This window comes from Lissotriton vulgaris, chromosome 9, assembly GCF_964263255.1.
Source record: "Lissotriton vulgaris chromosome 9, aLisVul1.2, whole genome shotgun sequence".
Lineage (NCBI taxonomy): Eukaryota > Metazoa > Chordata > Amphibia > Caudata > Salamandridae > Lissotriton > Lissotriton vulgaris.
The window spans coordinates 422,306,431-422,325,210 of record NC_141697.1 but is presented as its reverse complement, the minus strand read 5'-3'; the positions used below and the strand labels follow the sequence as shown (position 1 = coordinate 422,325,210).

At 47.9% G+C, this 18,780-nt stretch overlaps 1 protein-coding gene across 1 annotated transcript in view; it reads left to right on the top strand.

Moving 5' to 3' along the window:
• CDC42BPB (CDC42 binding protein kinase beta) overlaps positions 1-18,780 on the top strand; it is a 900,025-nt gene that overhangs the window by 712,938 nt on the left and 168,307 nt on the right. The window contains exons 27-28 of the mRNA XM_086937841.1: positions 8,875-8,956; positions 13,117-13,333. Coding sequence (XP_086793967.1) covers positions 8,875-8,956; positions 13,117-13,333 — 299 coding nt within the window. The remainder of the gene's footprint in view (positions 1-8,874; positions 8,957-13,116; positions 13,334-18,780) is intronic.

Below are 18,780 nucleotides of genomic sequence, written 5' to 3'. Positions count from 1 at the left end.
CCTCGGGTCTCCCTCCACACAATCAGCAGAAGCTGCGATGGACCAAGGAGCAGACGCAAGGAGCAATAGGCTTTTCAAAGGTAAGAGAACAAATCTTAAAGATTCCTGAACCCTTCTAGTCCCCCAAAGTTGTGGAGATCAAATGTGGTAAATTTTAAAGCGCAAAAATACGTGACACAGTGCGGAAAACAAAATCAAGTGAACCATTTTATAAACAGTTTAAATGAGGCTGGACAGCCCAGTGCACGTTAGAATAAAAAAACAGCAGCAGCAGCAATCTAAAACTTGGAGAGTTATGCAAAAAGGGACACTTTCCTACATTACCTAAGTGCACTTTACTGCTGGGCTTTTTGAGCCCATAGTTGCAATGTTACCAGCAACATTTCAAGTCCCAGAATACAATGTGATGTCAGTTAAAGGACAAATGGCAGCTGTTAATGTCCACACAGCAGCAGCATAAAAAAGTGCGAAAAGCAGTGGCGGGCATACTTAAAGCCTCTAGTTTAAGATGCTTTAGAATTCAGGGCTACCAATTAATCTGCTGTAATTTAAAATATGAAAGGCTTCACAAGGTACTATGCTTTTGACAGGGTTGGCCACCCTGCAATGTCATAGTATTCCATAACACCACCAACTGTGTCCAGGAATTGTTTTTTTAATCATTTGAACATAGCACTCTAACTTTGTTAATCCATTAATAATTTTGTAAATTAGACAGAGTGCTGACAAAGTGAGAGAAATAATGAAATGTGAGAGTGCAATACTCAGACTTTCTATGCTTACAATAGTCTAACATAAGTCCATTTGATACACTTCCAGTATACTTGATTTGAGTGCGCAGGACTTTGTGTTCACTTCCAGTGGGCAGCCACTATATTCTCTGCATTATATCGCCTTTTAAATTAAACATGTGCTTTATAACAATCACTGCACAAACTTTTTTTGTAAGCTCTGGGAAAGCACAGTTTGTCTATTTTGCAGGTTAGGCAGCTGAATAAACACTGATTTCAAAAGGTTTGGAAACACCACTAAAATCCACACAAAAAATAAACTGATAATTGACCAGCCTATGCATGTTTTACTGTGGTGGGACTACACTGTATCTTTGAGACAGATAAGTCATGAAGGAAAAAAGGGGGGCTAACTACAGATGTTTGAGTCAACAGGAAGCCAGAGGACTGCATGGACTCGTGCTCAATCGACCAATTCCCATGAGGTGTTAGATGCTCTGGCGTGGAAGTGCTAAGGCATACCTCCATTAGGGCAGCAAAGTTAGCAGCCAGAGAAAAGGCAGTGGCATACTGGTTCTTTCCAACCCCTTATACGAGTGATTGAGTTTGGATATTGTTTGCATGGTTAAACATACACAGACGTAACCATAATGATACAAAATTACTCGATCTAATAGAATAATTAATTTTGTTTATGAAAATAAAAGCCTCTGAGATTTTGACAGAGCAATACATTGTTTTCAGCTTTTAGGAGGAATTTGTTAAGCTCCAGAGCAAGTAAGCAAATTCATCTTGTGAATAATTAATATTCTGTATTTCTTTTTTAAATACACTTATGAATTATACAATTTAATTTCCAATTGTCTTTTGGAGACCGGAAGTACTTTGAAAAGAGCCAACATATTGCAAATGCAACAAGATAGTACCACCAAATGGTTTGGAAGCCCTTCTAAATAAGTGATTTGAGGTTTGAGTTTGGTGGCGGGATAAGCTTTCTTCCAATTAATAGAAAAGTATATTTTTTTTAACTACAGTTCACTTAGATGTCAATGTCTGGTCAAAATATCTGATAGAGCCTTCTACCCACGGATTCCTTACTTTAGAATTATTCTCAGGTGTCAGACAAGATCTGGAAATGTTTTGTGAGCAGTACGGTATGGAGCTGGAGTCATGTAACTGTGCCACATCCGTTAAACTTTTGTTTTAGAATGGAGACGCACTAAGGACTCCATACCAAACACACCCTGTTTATCACGCTTGGGTTCAAATGGAGTCACACAGGACTATTTTGGCGAGCAATAAACAAGACATATGGTGCTCGAGACGAGTTGTAGAAAGAGAGGGAAACTTGAAATTGATCGTAGCAACGGGACAAATCTTATTTACATTAAGACTCTAAATTGGAGGATTTGATTGCTGCATAAGAGGCACATTGACAGTTGTTTGAACATTTTTTGAAAGTTTTGAAAGAGTCTTTTGGACGAAACACGTGTCGGCTGATTGTTGTGAAAGCAGTGGAATTACTATCTTTCATGAAATTTTTTTGCGCATTTACATTAAGAGAAGAGATACTTTCCAACTTTGAGTTGTTGTAATTCTTTGTATAATTGCATATACAGTCTTGATGCTATCCGAGGACTTAATGGTCTTTTCGGTGTACTTATGAGAGGGCTGTCATAAGGTTCTATTATTTCATGGTTTGAGCATATGTTTTTTCAAAGATATGCTAATATCAACTTCTAGTAGAAGGGTGTTTTTAACTAATTTAGCACCTCAACTTTCAATAACAATCTCACATGTTACTTTTTGTATTAGATAGAGTATATTTGTGTTTTGATTGTGCTGTAATTTCCTTTTGTGGAACCACTACTACCATTTAGTGAAATATTCCCTGCTTGCTGGTAGTTGCAGTCGTTCGGCTCTGCGTGGCACCAGAAGTGACATGCGTGATGCCTATATTGGCGCCACCTCAGCACGCTGACGTCAATTCTTTCCTTTCCGCCCCAGTCAACGCAGATCTAGAGAGGGCTAACCCCAATCACTTTTTGACTGCCTTTTTTCAACTTCTTGTTCTCGTGTTTTTTAGACTTGTCTCCTTGTGTGGCAGGGATGTCCACGAGGAAGACTGTATCCCATCAGGGGACCCCTGCCACCGGCAAATGTCGGTGACGGACCTGCACTTCGTCTGTCTCTGGTGCCTTGAGCACGACCACAGTACCATGAGCTACATTGATTATCGCACCTTGTTCCCCAAGGCATTGAAAGAGAGATCCCTCAAGCTCCTTGCCACTTGGTGCCGCAACAGTCTCGATCCCGGTCAAGAAGAATGTCCCAGGATCGGTCTCTGAGCCATCGATCTTCGAAGCAGTCAAAGTCGCAGCCACTCCAGTAATCCTACAAATTGAAGAACAAGAAGTCAAAGATCTTTGACTTCACTCCATCCATCAAAGTCATCTGACAAGGTGAGGGAGCTTCATCACTCGAAGCCTCTGCGATTGAGCCTTCTCCTGTGCCAGCTCCGACTCCCCTAGAGTTTTCTGGCGCGGCCCTGCCCACATAAGCAATTCAGTGAGGCTATGTACCTCATATTTGGGCTGCCTGCTGGAGCTCCTTTGGGCCCTCTGGTTTCGGGAGATGCCCCTACTGGTTCCCCCGGCTGGTCTGCCCTCAGCGCCATTCCGTCCCCTTACATCCATAGATGAATCCAAGCCAGTGCCGGATGTGCCACCTCGACCTTCCCAAACACAGGTTTCCCACTGTTGACACTCGCCACACCAGCTGCACCCTCCAGCAGTGCCGTCCCCATTCTTATTCTCGACTCTGACACAGAACCGAAGGGGCGTTTCCAGACACCAAATCCGGTGCAGACTGGAGCCATACTCTCCAGCCGGAGCCTGAACCCTCTTATTATGGGTTGGGACTTGGTGAAAATTGGGAGGGGCCGCTGGACATGTTCTAATCTAATCTAGGCCCCTAGTGTAATTTTCCCGATTCATGCCCTTATATAGGTATACTTTAGCATATAGGCATAGAAATCACTACCCTATTTGGTCTAAGCCATACAGCCCAAATACGGCATGGCTACTTCCACCAGGTTCTGAGAATTAACGATTCCTTGGAAAAACCCGCCTTCAGCAGCTAGGAACTTCCCCCTGCTTGAATATTAAGTTCTCCAAGAACTCCTGGCGTTTTCCCAAAATTTTGCCCTTGAGTGACTATATTAAGTCCAAACATGCGTCAAACTCGGCACCTTCAAAGTATAAATATGCCCAGGTTTGCCCAGTCAAACACAAGGTGGTTTGGAGCAGATCGACTATCTACTTGCCCGATGCCCTGCAGCTGCAAGTGCCGAAGGAAGCCGACCATCCAGCTGACGCACTGAGAGAGACGCTGTCTTTTCTCTTGCCGAGAAATCCAGCTCCAGTGTTTCAGGCTTACCCTTGCGGGTATCTGGGAAATCGAGTCCTGAGAGAGAGATAAAAGACCACCTTTTGAACTACACTACAGTCCCAGAAGAATACCAGCCCCTAATCTCCTAATGGGAAGGAGGGCGACCGAGTTCCTGGCCCTTCAGCTGTCCTCTGTGTCTGTCAAGACTAATGTCTTGATGAAGGTGCTCAACTGGGAGTTACAACTTCAGACACTCTTCTCCCATTTCATGAAGCCCTCTGTACATCCTGTTCAGGGCCTGGTCCAAGTGGCTCCTGTGAACACAACAATTGCCTGCCACCATTGCCATGCTCCAGGGGATCCCTCTTTCCTCACCCAACTCCTTACCCTGGAGAGCTTGATGGCCCAAGCCTCCACTTGCAAAATAAATCCTGGCTCATTCCCCACCACCCCACTGGATTGGGAATCCAAAAGACTGGACACCTTGGGTAAGAAAACGTTTTTTTCCTCCAGCCTGGCATTGACGTCTGTGAACACTACATGCCTTTTGGGCCGTTACTCCCATTCTCTTTGGAATTTGTTTGTGCAGGTGTTGCCTGTGTTCCCTGAGGAGGCCTGGGCCATACTCTCCCAAGCTACGGCTGACACGGCTAAGTTCACAATCCGATGTGGGCTGGACACGACCAACTCGCTAGGCAGAGCGGTTTCTCATTGGTGGCCTCACGGCGCCACAACTGGCTTTTCAGGGGATGTCCAAACTTCAGTTATGTACATGCCCTTTGATGGCTGCCGCATCAGTGGAGATAAGGTGGAGTCAGCGCTGGAGCGCTTCAAGGACAGCAGAGCTACGTCCACGTTATTGGGCCTTTCCATGGCCCAGTCCCCCTTTTGCGCCTTTCATGGCAACGGAAGGGGCTTCCAGTCGAGTCTCTACCTGCTCAGCCCCCACGGTCAGCAAGCTTCCCAGCCACTGCGTGGCCGAGAACACGGCACCCCCAGACTGTATGCCAGGCAGCCTGAGCATCATGGGCAACCGTTGGGCACAGGATATGTCATTACCTGCACCACTGGAGGTCAATATCATCAGACTGCTGGGTTCTCCATTATGTCCAATGGAGCTAATCCCACCCCTTTGTGACTACACCTCCACCCATGCCATCCACCTACGACAGGCTGACAGAGGACCACCTCTTTTTACTCCTCAAGAAAGTGGCAGCTCTTTTGGCCAAGAGAACCATAGAGAGGATGCCAGCATCAGAAGTTGGTTGTGGTTGCTGTTCCTGATACCTTCTGGTGCCCTGGAAGGACCGAGACCGTCGTCCTATATTAGACCTGCGCCCTATCTATTTCTTCCTTTAAGGTGAAATTCAAAATGCTCACACTTTCACAAGTACCCTGGACCTGGTAGACTGGATGGTAGTGTTGGACTTGCGTCACAAGCTTTCAGTTCACCATGGTCCCCTTTGGCCTTACCAGAGCGCCTTGGGTTTTCACCAAGGTGATGGCCATGGTAGGAGCTCATCTACGAAAATCAGGGGTGCTAGTCTTCCTCCTATCTCGACGACTGGCTCGTTCCAGGCAGGTGTATCCCACCTCCAGATTAGGATGGTCCTCCTGCACTCACTGGGGTTCATTCATATTCAGATTCAGATTCTATTGTGGGTTTCGGTGAGATGGACTCTTAGGTTGCTTGTCCGCATGGCCTCCTGTATCCTGCTTGATACATGCCCGCTGGCATATGTGAGCTCTGCAGTGTGACCTGACAATCCAGTGGGCGCAGCATCTGGAGAATCTCTCTGACATTGTCTGGATCTCAGGGCACTACAAAATATCTGCAGTGGTGATTAACGAACAACAATTAGGTCAAAGACAGACCTCTCTCCTTTCCCCAATCAGACCTGACCGTGGTGACATGTGTGTCACTCCTGGGCTGGTGCGGCCATGTGAAAGAAGTGGCGATCAGAGGCCTCTGGTGGTATATGGACTCCACATCAACCTGTTGGAGTTCCGCACGATCCAACTTGCATTAAAAGCCCTTCTACCCTCCTTTAAAGGAAGACTAGTGCAGGTATTCACAGACAGCACCGCCATCATGTGGTACTGCAGCAAACAGGGCGGGTGGGGTCATGGACCATTTGTCAAGAGGCCTTGCGACTTTGGACATGGCTGGAACATCAGGGCATTTCCCTTGTGGTTCAACACTTGACGGGCTCTCTAAACACTAGGGTGGACAAACTCAGCCGAAGATGCCTGTCAGATCATGAAGGGCATCTCTATCTAGAGGTATGCAAGGTCTCTTTTAGCAGTGGGGAGAGCCTTTATTAGGTCTGTTCGCCAACACAGAGAACACGCAATATCAGCACTTCTGCTCACTGGAGTCTCCAAGGCGGCTCTCGCTCTGAGACACTTTTTGTCTCAAGTCTAGCTCTGGCCTCCTGTACGCCTTTCCACCAATACCGCATCTGCTCAGAGTTCTCATGAAAATCAAGGAGTGACTAGGCCCAAGGCAACATTGTGGCCTGGGTCTGGAGAGTTTGGTATCCAGAGCTGTTGACCATGGCCATCGATCCTCCAATTGCAGCAGCAGTGGAGGGTTCTCTAATCAAACCTGTCAACACTCCATATTCATGCGTGGACATTGAGCAGCAATAGTTGACTCCTTTCGACCTTGCTCCCGAAGTCTGTAATATCATCTTGGCAGCCAGGCATCCCTGCACCAAAAGGGAATACGCCTGCCATTAGGGCAAGTTTGGGGCATGGTGTGTAGAGAAACAGGTTGATACCCTTTCAGCCCCCTCCACCAATTCCCCCGGTCCTTTGGTTTATTCTCTCTCTTTCCCAGCAAGGCTCAGCTTTGGGCACCTTAAAAGTCTATCTTTTTGCCATCTCTGTGGTTGCCCGATCAGCCATCCCTCTTCAATTCCCCTATTCTACATAGGTTTCTGAGAGGTCTCAAACATGTGTTCCCTCATTCACCCTTCATCATGCATCAGTGGGACTTAAATTTAGTTCTGACGTTCCTCATGTGCATTCCTTTGGAGCCGCTCCACAGCTGTTCCCTCAGACTACTATCAAGACTACCTTTCTAGTGTCAATAACATCTGCCCAGAGGGTCAGTGAGCTCCAGGCTTCATTAGCTAAGCCTCCATACTGCAAAATTTTCCCAGATAAGCTGGTCCTTCGCTCTAGAGGTACCTTTCTGCCGAAGGTGGTTTCTCCCTTTCACGTAGGACAGTCCGTCTGCCTTTCATGTACCACCTCATTCCTTGAAAGAAGAGGAGCAACTCCACCAGCTGGACCGCAAAAAGAGCATTGGGGTGCTACCTTAAGCGCACAAAAGAGTTCCAGTTGGATGAACAAATGACCATCGCCCAATATATCGTACTCTGTATCAAAATCAGCTATGCACTGACCAAAAAGCAACCCCGTAAGGGTTTAGTGGTCATTCCACAACAGCCAAGGCTGCAACCATTGTGTTAGCATGCAGGTTTCTGGTCCAGGCCATCTGCCAGGCAGGAACATGGACATCTCTGCACACGTTTACCAAGCACTTCAGCCTAGATAGTCAGTTCCATAGGGATGGGCACTTTGCCGTTCAGACCTGCAGGACTGTTTAGTGTGAAATTGTTTCGCAAACCCACCTGCTGGGAGGAATTGCTAGGGTATCTATTGTGAGGTAAGTAATCTACAGCTAGAAGTCTCTATCATGAACAAGTTATGTACCTACGATAACGCCTTATCTTGGTAGAGCCTCTATCTTGCCGCATATTCCTTACCGACCTACCCATGCCCCCCCTCTGCGAATAGAATCCTACGGACAGTGCCTCATTTCAGGACCCCAGTTTTCCACACCAGTGGTCAGTTTTGTTTGTGACTCCACATGTGGAAAGTCATGAAAACAGACTGACAGCGCTCAGGGGTTGCACCTATATAGGCACTGTGCATGTCACTACTGCCGCAGACCACGCCAAACCACGCTATCTACCGGCATGCAGGGGTACTGCTCACGAAAAATTTCCAGATTCAGTCTGATGCCTGAAGATAATTGTAAGTTAAGGAACCTGTGGCTACATAGTCTCTACCAGATAAGGCATTACCAAAGGTAAGTAACTTGTTCAGAAACAATAATTGATCGTAAAAATTACAATTTAAAGTAAATTTATGACCGGGCCACAAAACACTGGGGGCACTTCACCATCAAGAGCTAATTAATCAAGTAAAGCTTTAAATATTAATTTTGCTGTCCTTATTATGATGTAGCAAACACAAGTAGATGATTGACGGAGCACTGAAACTTTTCAGACTCTCACCCACAGTCACGGATCTGGGTTGAATTCATCATTGTTCTTTAGCTCACTACACCACCCCAGTTCAGCCACAGCTAAATGCAAATCCGTCTCGACTGTCCCAGGATGCTTGTTTCCGGTCCACGAAAGAGCTAAAGAGCAAAGATGGATTCAACCCAGATCTGTGACTAGGGGTGAGTGTCTGAAATGTTTCAGCACTCCGTCCATCATCTCCTTTTGTTTGTCTGATTATGATGTGAGCAGCCTTTTAAAGTTTGATTACATACCTAAATTGTTTTATAATTGGACTAGAAGGCTGAGAGAGTTTTATAGAAATACCACTTGTTAGTAACTTTCTTTTACATGTTAGCAACAGAAAGCATTTAAAGATGGTACTTCGATCATATACATCTAGTGTCCTTTTTCTGCCTTTTACTCCATCTTTTTTTTTTTTTTTTTTTATACAGAGATGAAGATTTTTCTGTGAGCTCTGTACTTGCATCTGATGTAATACACGCTACACGCAAAGATGTTCCCTGTATATTTAAGGTAAGCGTTATTTTCTTCTTGGCTTGTAAATTAAAGTAGTGTTAAACAAAATGATTTTTCTTGGAATGTGTATCTTCATAGATTCATTGTACATGAATATTCCACTATCCTTAACAAAACAGAAGTCACAGGAGCAGGCTCAGTATTTCTATCAAGATCGGAGAAGTAGCACCTCATTGCTGACTAGGTAGAATGACGAGTACGTTCCCTTCTTACCTTATTTCTACATTTAGTTCACTGGGGGAAGTCCTGAGTGTCTGGATAACATAACTTCTCTTCCATCTCAGAAATGTCTAGTAGTTGCTCCATAATATTGTAGAAAGTGTGTTAGGTCTTTAAAAATGTCCTCTTCTGATAACCTTTTGTTCCATTCCTGCAATGTATTTATCAGGGCCTGCAATTTATTTATCAGGACCTCCACTTATTTTTGCAAGTGATAAGTGAACCTTCTAACACACTCATAAAAACCTGGAAAAATCACTTGGACCTGGTAAACCTTTTTCATTGTGATGAATATTCAGATTCCTCACCTTGGAATACTCACCAGGTGCCAAACTGGATCCATATTCTTCTCTTGAGCAATGATTAGGCATACCACTAACCATGCAGCTGGTTGTTTACTAGCCCAGAATTTACTGAAACGCAAATAAGTGCCACCTGCTGATGTCTGTTCCTTTCTTTTTGTGCACCTTCCGACAACTATCCAGAGTATTGTTTCCAAATTTGTTGCTTTACCAGTGTCTTATAAAACTTGAATCCAAGTGTGCTAGAGAGCAGATGTCTCCTCGTAAAACTACAGATTTAAAATCCATGCTGTGAATACATGAAACAAATGTTGGTAACTTAACCGCTTGAGGTGTATATCTAGGCTCAGGGCATTACTTGAAGTTGTACAATAAATGCACCCAAAATTATCCAAGACCGAGTAATGAAGTCGTACGCTGGGAAATATAAGAAGTTGTAGCCATTGCATAAATACTGTTCTCACTTGAAGCCTTGGGTGTGGACCCAGTCTCCCTTTTGAGGCCATTCCCTCGAGAATCCTACATCCCAGTCCGAGGTCCACCGCTAAGTGCAAATCGAAATCCAAACACAAACAAGCGTTGTGGAACCCAAGCCCATCCCACCACTCTACATCCAAAGATAAGGGCTGAAGGCGTCACAATGTCAGTCGAAAAGGTAAGTTTGCCGTCAAGGGAATTTATTCAAACTGTATTTTGTTTAGTTCAAATTGTTTTTGAAAAGGACCAATCATTTGTCCTTAGAATGAATATATCAACAATCCTATTCTAATTTGGCAAAAAGTATTACATCAACATATAACATGTAAACATATAAACAAAGACACAAGGTGTATATGAAAAAATATACAACAGAACCTAAATAGACACCTATCCCAGATCACATTGAGTAAAACAAAAGAGAGGGATAAGGTGTATAGTCCCTCTCTTTTGTTTTACTCAATGTGATCTGGGATAGGTGTCTATTTAGGTTCTGTTGTGTCACTTTGTAATTCATTTATATGTGTACCTACAGTCCTAATTTTTATTTGCTTATTGATCTGTATTTGTAGCTGACTTCTTTGATTGAGCTATTTGATAAAGATATATTTTTTCATATACACCTTGTGTCTTTGTTTATATGTTTACATGTTATATGTTGATGTAATACTTTTTGTCAAATTAGAATAGGATTGTTGATATATTCATTCTAAGGACAAATGATTGGTCCTTTTCAAAAACAATTTGAACTAAACAAAATACAGTTTGAATAAATTCCCTTGACGGCAAACTTACCTTTTCAACTTTATTACCCAAGCCCTCAAGGGTATTTCGGGTCGCTCACTCCTTCTAAAATTTATCTTGCACAGACAATGTCAGTCGGTCTCCTGTAGGTCTTCGGGTGCGGAGCAGGTTTCCTAACTGATTCTGGTACACCCCAAATTTCCCAGGTCCTTAGCAATGCTGTAGCAGTCTGATGATTTTAAGGAGTTCATGTTGCAGAGTTTAGGTGCACTTCTGGTTTCATCTGGCATGCCTGTCGGCCCTAGGGAACCGTAGTGGCCTCCAGTTGGGTTACTGCCAGTGAATCAATTTTCGGACCTCAGGACTAGCTCCAGGCACCGTACTGCTTCTGCTAAAGCCATCCCCTCTGCCTCCAAGGCCTGCACTGTGCCTTTGCTCGACCATCCAGCAACACCAACAGTTTTATCCACTCTGTGGCTGTGGTAGGGGGCTGCCAATATTGCCATCAAGTTCAACCTACCCAGAGAACTCCACTGTCTTTTCGTGGCTATGGCGACTGTACCTCACAGACCACGTGAGCAGCAAGCAGTGTAGCCTCTACCTCTCCCACAACCTCAAAGTCTTTTAAGTGGGTCTTTTGAGGCACACAGCCAATCTGAGGCAAGAGCCAACATTTTCCCTTAGGGTCTTCGCTTGAAATTAATGAATAGGAGAATCATAGCGGTAGTGTACATGCTCCTTATGTTCACATATGTGAGAGATCTGAATCCCATGTGGAATCAATTTTACCTCACATCAATACCGGACAACACCTTCTGCTGCCCCTCAATGCTCGGTAGGTGAAGGGTTATGGTAGGATATCCCTACCTGCTTTCATTCCTTCTCTTTTCTGTTTGTTGGTACACCACACAGCCTCGCCAAAATGTCTTGTCCTATGAAATACTTAGTGTAGTGTACACCTTCGCATAATGGACATCTTTGGCTTGAAGGAAAGCCTTTCAACCCACACTAGAAGCCCTGAATGCATCACCCAAATATGTAATATCTACTCAGTTTTTTGAGTGCTGGTCGTACACTGCTCCCTGATACTGCTTTTGCATGTGAATCCTGCTGGCACAAAGTTTCGGACCAAAATTGGCATGGGACTCACTTTTGTTGCCACATCGCCTGTTGTAATTGGTGGTATTAGGAACTCCCTTTTCCCATTAGGAGGGGCCAACTGTCAATTCCGGCCTCTAGTGCCTGACTTTCTTTGTTGCAAGATACTTAATATGTTGTGGGTATAACTAAACATTTAATATAATCTTCCTCCTCCACCATTTTTTTGTGGAACTTCAGGGGCTGTTTTACAGGAAGTGCGTACTGTGCCTGTTTGCACCTCAACATACCTTTAACGATGTGCACCGGGTGCAAACAGGGACAATGCACCATATTATGATCAATGCACTTCCGCCTCACATGGGGGCAGCTTATTAGTGAAATATGGACCTGCTGATTGAAGGTGCTGGCCTGTCTTTTGAAGTGCAGGTGACACCTGCCTGCACTTCAAAGGGGAGCAGGGATCCCCTGTACAGGCTGGGGCACTGACTAACTTCACCCTAATGCAGAATGATATGTGGGGTGGTTCGAGGGTTGCCCTCAAGGCAGGAGGTACACTGACGGAGGCAAAGTGTCCCCGTTGTTTGCATGGGGCCGCGCCCCCATGCAAATGAGTGCATGCCCCTTAAGATAGAGCAGTTACTATCTGTATTACTGAAAGAGGGGTTCACACAATAGTCTGTGGCCCTGTTTATAATGCTACTGTGCCACATGGCCCAGAAACTGTCACATGTGCCAGTTGCGCCCCCAGGCACTGTATGTAATACAGCCCTACATTTCCAAGCAGGGGTCTGCCTACCCTTTCAGATACATTTTGGAAGGTTTGGTGAGTTGAATATTATATTGATTACTAGCTGCTTACCTCTGCTCTGACCATAAGGTCATATAGTAATAGATACAATTAACACCACAGTGTCTTGAAAAAGAATAACTATGATGTGAGGCTTGAGTATAAAAATAAGGTTATACATTAAGCAGCCTTCTACAATAGGTAATAGAACTGACAAGACTGTAAACAAGGAGATAAGGTCAAAACCGTCTATGTTCCACGCATTTTTTATTGCCTTTTCTTTAACAGTCACAGAGTACAATTTTGTCAATTATTTTGAATTTCGCAACCTTCAAAAAAATCTTTAGCTAACCTCTTCTTAATTACTTTGAAATATGTGTTTGTTGCTCAAGGAAAGCACACTTTCCATGAGCTACTAGACTGCTAAAGTTCATGATTCAGGAGAAATTAAAACCTTAGTTTTTATCGTCTTGTGTTAGAGTGGTTTATCTTCTTAATGTTCAATTCTGTTTCCTCTGGCTTTTAAGGTCACCGCCTCTTTCTTAGATTTACCTTCCAAGACTTCATCACTACTGATCCTGACAGAAAATGAGAATGAAAAGAGGAAATGGGTTGGGATCTTGGAGGGGCTCCAGTCCATCTTGCACAAAAACAAGCTGAGAAATCAGGTGGTACATGTTCCACAAGAAGCCTATGACAGTACACTGCCTCTTATCAAAGCAAGTTTGACTGGCGCAATTGTAGGTATGTGTCTTTTCATTACAGTGTGCAATGTATAAAATGTGACAAAAGCATCTAGCTAAATCTAGATGTTATATTTATGGCGTCCTTAAGTGTAGGAGCTTGGTGCACTTAAATTAATATTGTGTAAAAATCACTATATGATGCTGCCCTTACAATAGATGGCATGGCGAGTAATCAGCTCACCCAATATGCTTTCTGTGATTTCTCTGACAAACCCCTAAGGTGTTACAATTATGTGCTTATTTCTTTGAGATAGTATTTATTTTTGGAGACAGTTTTCTGGTCTGATATTTTTCGATGTTCTCGTTCAGAACAGCTTATCTGATAGAGACTACTAGCCACAGATTCCTTCACGTAGAATTATCCCCAGGCGTGAGACTGGATCCGGAAAATGTTCTTTGCCACAGCATCTCTGCTCGCCGGGGGACGGTGCCACATGACTCCGCCCTGACGTCGTCCGCAGGCATAACGTCAGCAAGGTCACATAAGCCCCACCCCGGTGTGCATCAGTTTTTTTCTTTTTTCCGGATTGTGTCCTGTCCTGTTTTCAGGCCTTCTTTTCACCCTTTCGCGTTGTGGAACAGTGTGCGAATGCCTTCGGGCTTCAAGACGTGTACTTCTTGTGCACGTCAGATGTCGGCGACAGACCCTCACCGTATCTGTATGTGGTGTTTGGGCGAGCACCATGACTCTACGGACTGCGACGCTTGTCAGCACCTCAAACCGAAGTACTGGATAAAATTGCTGTCGGCCCGCTTGTCCAGTTCGGTCTGGTCCCAGCGTCTGTCCCCTACCTCGGAAGCCAGGAGCCGCTGATTCTGACTGCGGCATCGCCCCTTAACACGGGCCGCCAGCTGGTAGGTCCTGCAGTTTGTCTCCGAGGCCTTGTACTCGTTCGGCAGAGGGCGCGTGTTCCCCTCAGGTCCTGCACCCTCGCCACCCTACCCACCGTTTCCTGGCGTCGAAGCGACTAGGGCCCAAATGAAAGCCTACGCCACACCCCAACAGGCTTCTTTGACCCCCTCTCCTCTCCCTGGGAAGTCGTGGATCCCTTGCTTTGTGCAAGGCCTTCCGCAGAGTCGCCGGCAGCTTCGGCGCAGACTAGTTCGGCTTCCGGTTGTTGGGGTGTAGTGTCGTCAAGGTGCGGCCCTGCCGGGTTCCCCTCTGCAACCCACAGTGCCCCTGCCTTGCCGCAAAGCCCAGTGGGGCTCCCTGTGGTGTCTCAGGAGGTCCCTGGGACTCGTGGCTTGTCCCCGTGTCCCACTCGGTCCTCTGGGCAGGCGGCAGCCTTGCCAGAGGCTGGGCCGACGCCTTTCCGGCGCTGAAGGCTTTCCTCCCCGGCCCTGGCGGTGCTGCGTTTCGTAGCCGGGGCCTGAGGCGCCTGCCCGAGCCCCTCTCGGTCCTCTACGCAGGCGGCTGCCTCGTGTGAGGTCGGGCGGCACCTTTTCGGCGCTGTTCCTATGGCCCCGCCCCATTCTCCTAGGGAGCACGTGGTGTTGGAGGTCGACTCCGCGCCTCGATGGCCACTATGGCGCCGATCGACTTTGCACCAGCGCCTGTGGCGAACTCCACGGCGCTGTGCCGGCGTCGTCTCCAGAGGTTCCTTCCTCTCCGGAGGTTTGCCATCTCCTGGTCTCTTCTTCTCCGGAGACGGGACGGCGCGTCGTTGCTTTTTCGCCGTCATCTTCCAGGGAGGACTCCTCGCCGTCCCCGCGGCCTCAACCCTAGGACCCTCTCTTCGGCAACTCCCTGTTGGTTGCTTCGCCGGCTTCTCCGCCTTCCCCAGAGTCCCCTCAGGCCCCACACTCGTCTGGGGATCCTTCACTATTCAGGGGCTGGCCGTTTATTCCTCCATCCAGCCTTGGGGACCGACGGCTTAGTTTGCAGCCGTCACCCACTGAGGAATTGCTTTCTCCCCCGCGACGCCCTAAGGAGGCAAGTGTAGCCTTTGTTCGGGCCATTTCCATGGCTGCTGTCATTTTGCGGATGGGTGACTACGGATCATCTGTTGGAAGTTTTCCACCAAAATTCTACTGGACGGGAGCTGCTTCTTCCATTCGAAGCTTCGCTCCACAATTCTCTTCTCGGGGCCTGGTGGCGTCCTGCCACGGGTGACCCGGTGCCTCAGCCGCTCCTATACCGCCACCGTCCTGCCTCGCACAATCCAGTCTGCCTTTCTTTCCACCCTTCTACCCGGGGCCCTCTTCTGCAGGCTGCTTTTCATTCCTTGCCTTCAGTGTTGTTTCCTCCGTTGCGGGAGGTCCGGTGGTTGGATTCATGAGGGCGTAACATCTTCGCTTCCTCCAGTGCTGCTTTAGGAGCGCTCAACACACTTTGTATGTTGGCCAGGGCTATCTCCATACACACAATAAGGAGCACAGAGGGAAAAACAGGACCCAATTCGCCCTCCACTCATAGTCCTACAAACAACAATGACCAGGTCCCCTTAGGCAATGTCATATATTTTCTCAAACGTGTACGTCGTATTGTAATTTTTTACAACTATCTCCCCTTTCCTAAAAACAATTGGGGTAGAGAGTACACCGTTTACAAGCCAATTTAAAAGGCCTCCATCCCATCTATGACAGTCGTAATAAATGGACAACACAAAAATGTGAAGCTACTGTGAAAAAAATGTGAAACGGCGAGATGACCCCTCACGGGCGAACCACCATCGGGATACCTGGTCGGTACTCACCAGTTTAGCACTGTTCTCATTATTGGCAGTCATCAAGCCTTAAATAAATGTGTCCAAATAAAGAAATTGTGTAAGTACATATAAGTGCAGTGGAAAAAGTGCAAAACAAACCAGAAAACAAAATATGTAATGCAAAGATAGGATTGTACGTTACTATCACTTATATTCTTTTACTTCGTGCAACCTATCAGGTTAAAAAGCGGGGTTTGGTTGCTAATCATCAATCAATCAATCAATCAATCAAGACATTTATATAGCGCACTACTTACCCGGAGGGTCTCAAGGCGCTAGGGGGGGGGGGGGGGTGCTGCTACTGCTCGAACAGCCAGGTCTTGAGCTTCTTCCTGAAGGAGAGGTGGTCTTGGGTCAGGCGCAGGTCGGTCGGAAGGGAGTTCCAGGTCTTGGCGGCCAGGTAGGAGAAGGACCTTCCTCCTGCTGTCGTTCTCCGGATGCGGGGGACGGCGGCGAGGGCGTGGCTGGCTGATCGGAGATGTCGTTTGGGAACGTGGAAGTTGATGCGGTTGTTGAGGTAGCTAGGGCCTTGATCGTGTAGGGCTTTGTGTGCGTGGGTGAGGAGGCGGAAGGTGATTCTTTTGTTGACGGGGAGCCAATGCAGGTCTCTCAGATGTCCGGAAATGTGGCTGTGTCGTGGGATGTCGAGGATGAGTCTGGCTGAGGCGTTCTGGATCCGCTGGAGTCTCTTCTGGAGCTTGGCGGTGGTTCCGGCGTAGAGGGCGTTGCCGTAGTCCAGTCGGCTGGTGACGAGGGCCTGGGTGACCGTCTTCCTTGTCTCGGTGGGGATCCACCGGAAGATCTTCCCTAGCATGCGCAGGATGTTGAAGCATGACGAGGAGACGGCGTTGACTTGTCTGGTCATGGTGAGGGAGGAGTCCAGGGTGAAGCCCAGGTTGCGTGCGTGGTCTGTCGGTTTGGGTGCGCTGCCCAGGGCGGGGGGCCACCAGGAGTCGTCCCAGGCGGAGGGCGAGGAACCCAGGATGAGGACTTCCGTCTTGTCTGAGTTCAGTTTCAGGCGGCTGGTCGTCATCCACTCGGCTACGTCTTTCATCCCTTCGTGTAGGTTGGCTCTGGCGGCGGCGGGGTCGTTGGTCAGGGAGAGGATCAGTTGGGTGTTGTCGGCGTAGGAGATGATGTTGAGGTTGTGTTGGCGTGTGATGGCTGCGAGGGGGCTCATGTAGACGTTGAAGAGGGTGGGGCTCAGCGAGGATCCTTGAGGGAGGCCGCAGATGACTTCGGTGGCTTCAGATCTGAACGGGGGGAGGCGGACTCTCTGTGTCCTTCCGGCGAGGAAGGAGATGATCCATTCCAGTGCCTTCTCCTGGATTCCGACGTTGCTGAGGCGCTGCACTAGGGTGCGGTGGCAGACAGTGTCGAAAGCCGCGGAGAGGTCTTGGAGGATGAGGGCCGCTGTTTCTCCGTTGTCCATCAGGGCTCGGATGTCATCGGTGGCCGCGATGAGGGCGGTCTCGGTGCTGTGGTTGGCTCGGAAGCCAGACTGTGAGGGGTCGAGGGATCCATTAGTCTCGAGGAAGGCGGCCAGCTGCTTGTTGACGGTCTTCTCGATGACTTTGGCTGGGAATGTGAGGAGCGAGATGGGGCGGTAATTCTTGAGTTCGGTGGGGTCCGCTGTAGGTTTCTTTAGTAGGGCACTGAGTTTGGCGTGCTTCCAGCTCTCCGGGAAGGTGGCGGTGTCGAAGGAGGTGTTGATGATGTCCTGCAGGTGGAGTGCGATGACCGCGTCGGCCTTGTTGAAGACGTGGTGAGGGCAGGGGTCGGTCTGCGATCCGGAGTGGATGGAGTTCATCATGTGGATGGTGTCTTCGGTGCTGATCGGAGTCCAGGTGCGGAGGGTGGTGGTGGGGGGCGGTGGTTCGGTTGTGGCGTGCGTCGGTTGAGAGCTGAAGCTGTTGTGTATGTTCGCGATCTTGTTGTGGAAGTAGGAGGCGAGGGAGTTGCAGAGGTCTTGCGATGGGGTGATGTCGTTGTTTCCGGCGTTGGGGTTGGAGAGCTCTTTCACGATGTTGAAGAGTTCCTTGCTGTTGTGTGCATTGTTGTCCAGCTGGTCCTTGAATGCAGTTTTCTTGGTGGTGCGGATGAGTTGGTGGTGCTTCCGGGTGGCAAGCTTGAGGGCGGTCATGTTGTCCGGTGTTGGTTCCCTTCTCCAAGCTTTCTCGAGGGCTCGGCAGTTCTTCTTGGGGCTCTTGAGTTCGTCGGTGAACTAAGGGGCCTTCTTGCTGCTGGGTCTGCTAGGCGGGGTCCTCAGTGGGGCGAGTTCGTCCGCGCAGTTGATGATCCACTTCGTGAGGTTGTCGGCGGCCTGGCTGGGGTTCGCTGAGCTGGCGGGGGGGTGCTGGCTCAGGGAAGCGGCGAGCTGGTCGGCTGTGATCTTGTTCCAGCTTCTTCGAGCAACCGGTTGCTGGTGGTGGTGGATCGTCGTTCTTCTGAAGGTGAAGTGGACGCAGTTGCGGTCCGTCCAGTGGAGTCCAGTGGCGTGGCTGAAGGCGATGTGTTTGCTGGATGAGAAGATGGTGTCGAGTGTGTGTCCGGCGAGGTGGGTGGGGGTGGATACCAGCTGCTTGAGTCCGAGGTTGGCGAGGTTGTCGAGCAGGGTGATGGTGTTGCGGTCGTTGTTGTTCTCCAGGTGGAAGTTGAGGTCCCCCAGGAGGATGTAGTCGGCGGAGGGGAGGGCATGCGGGCTGACGAAGTCGGCGATGTCCTCGCTGAATTGTGT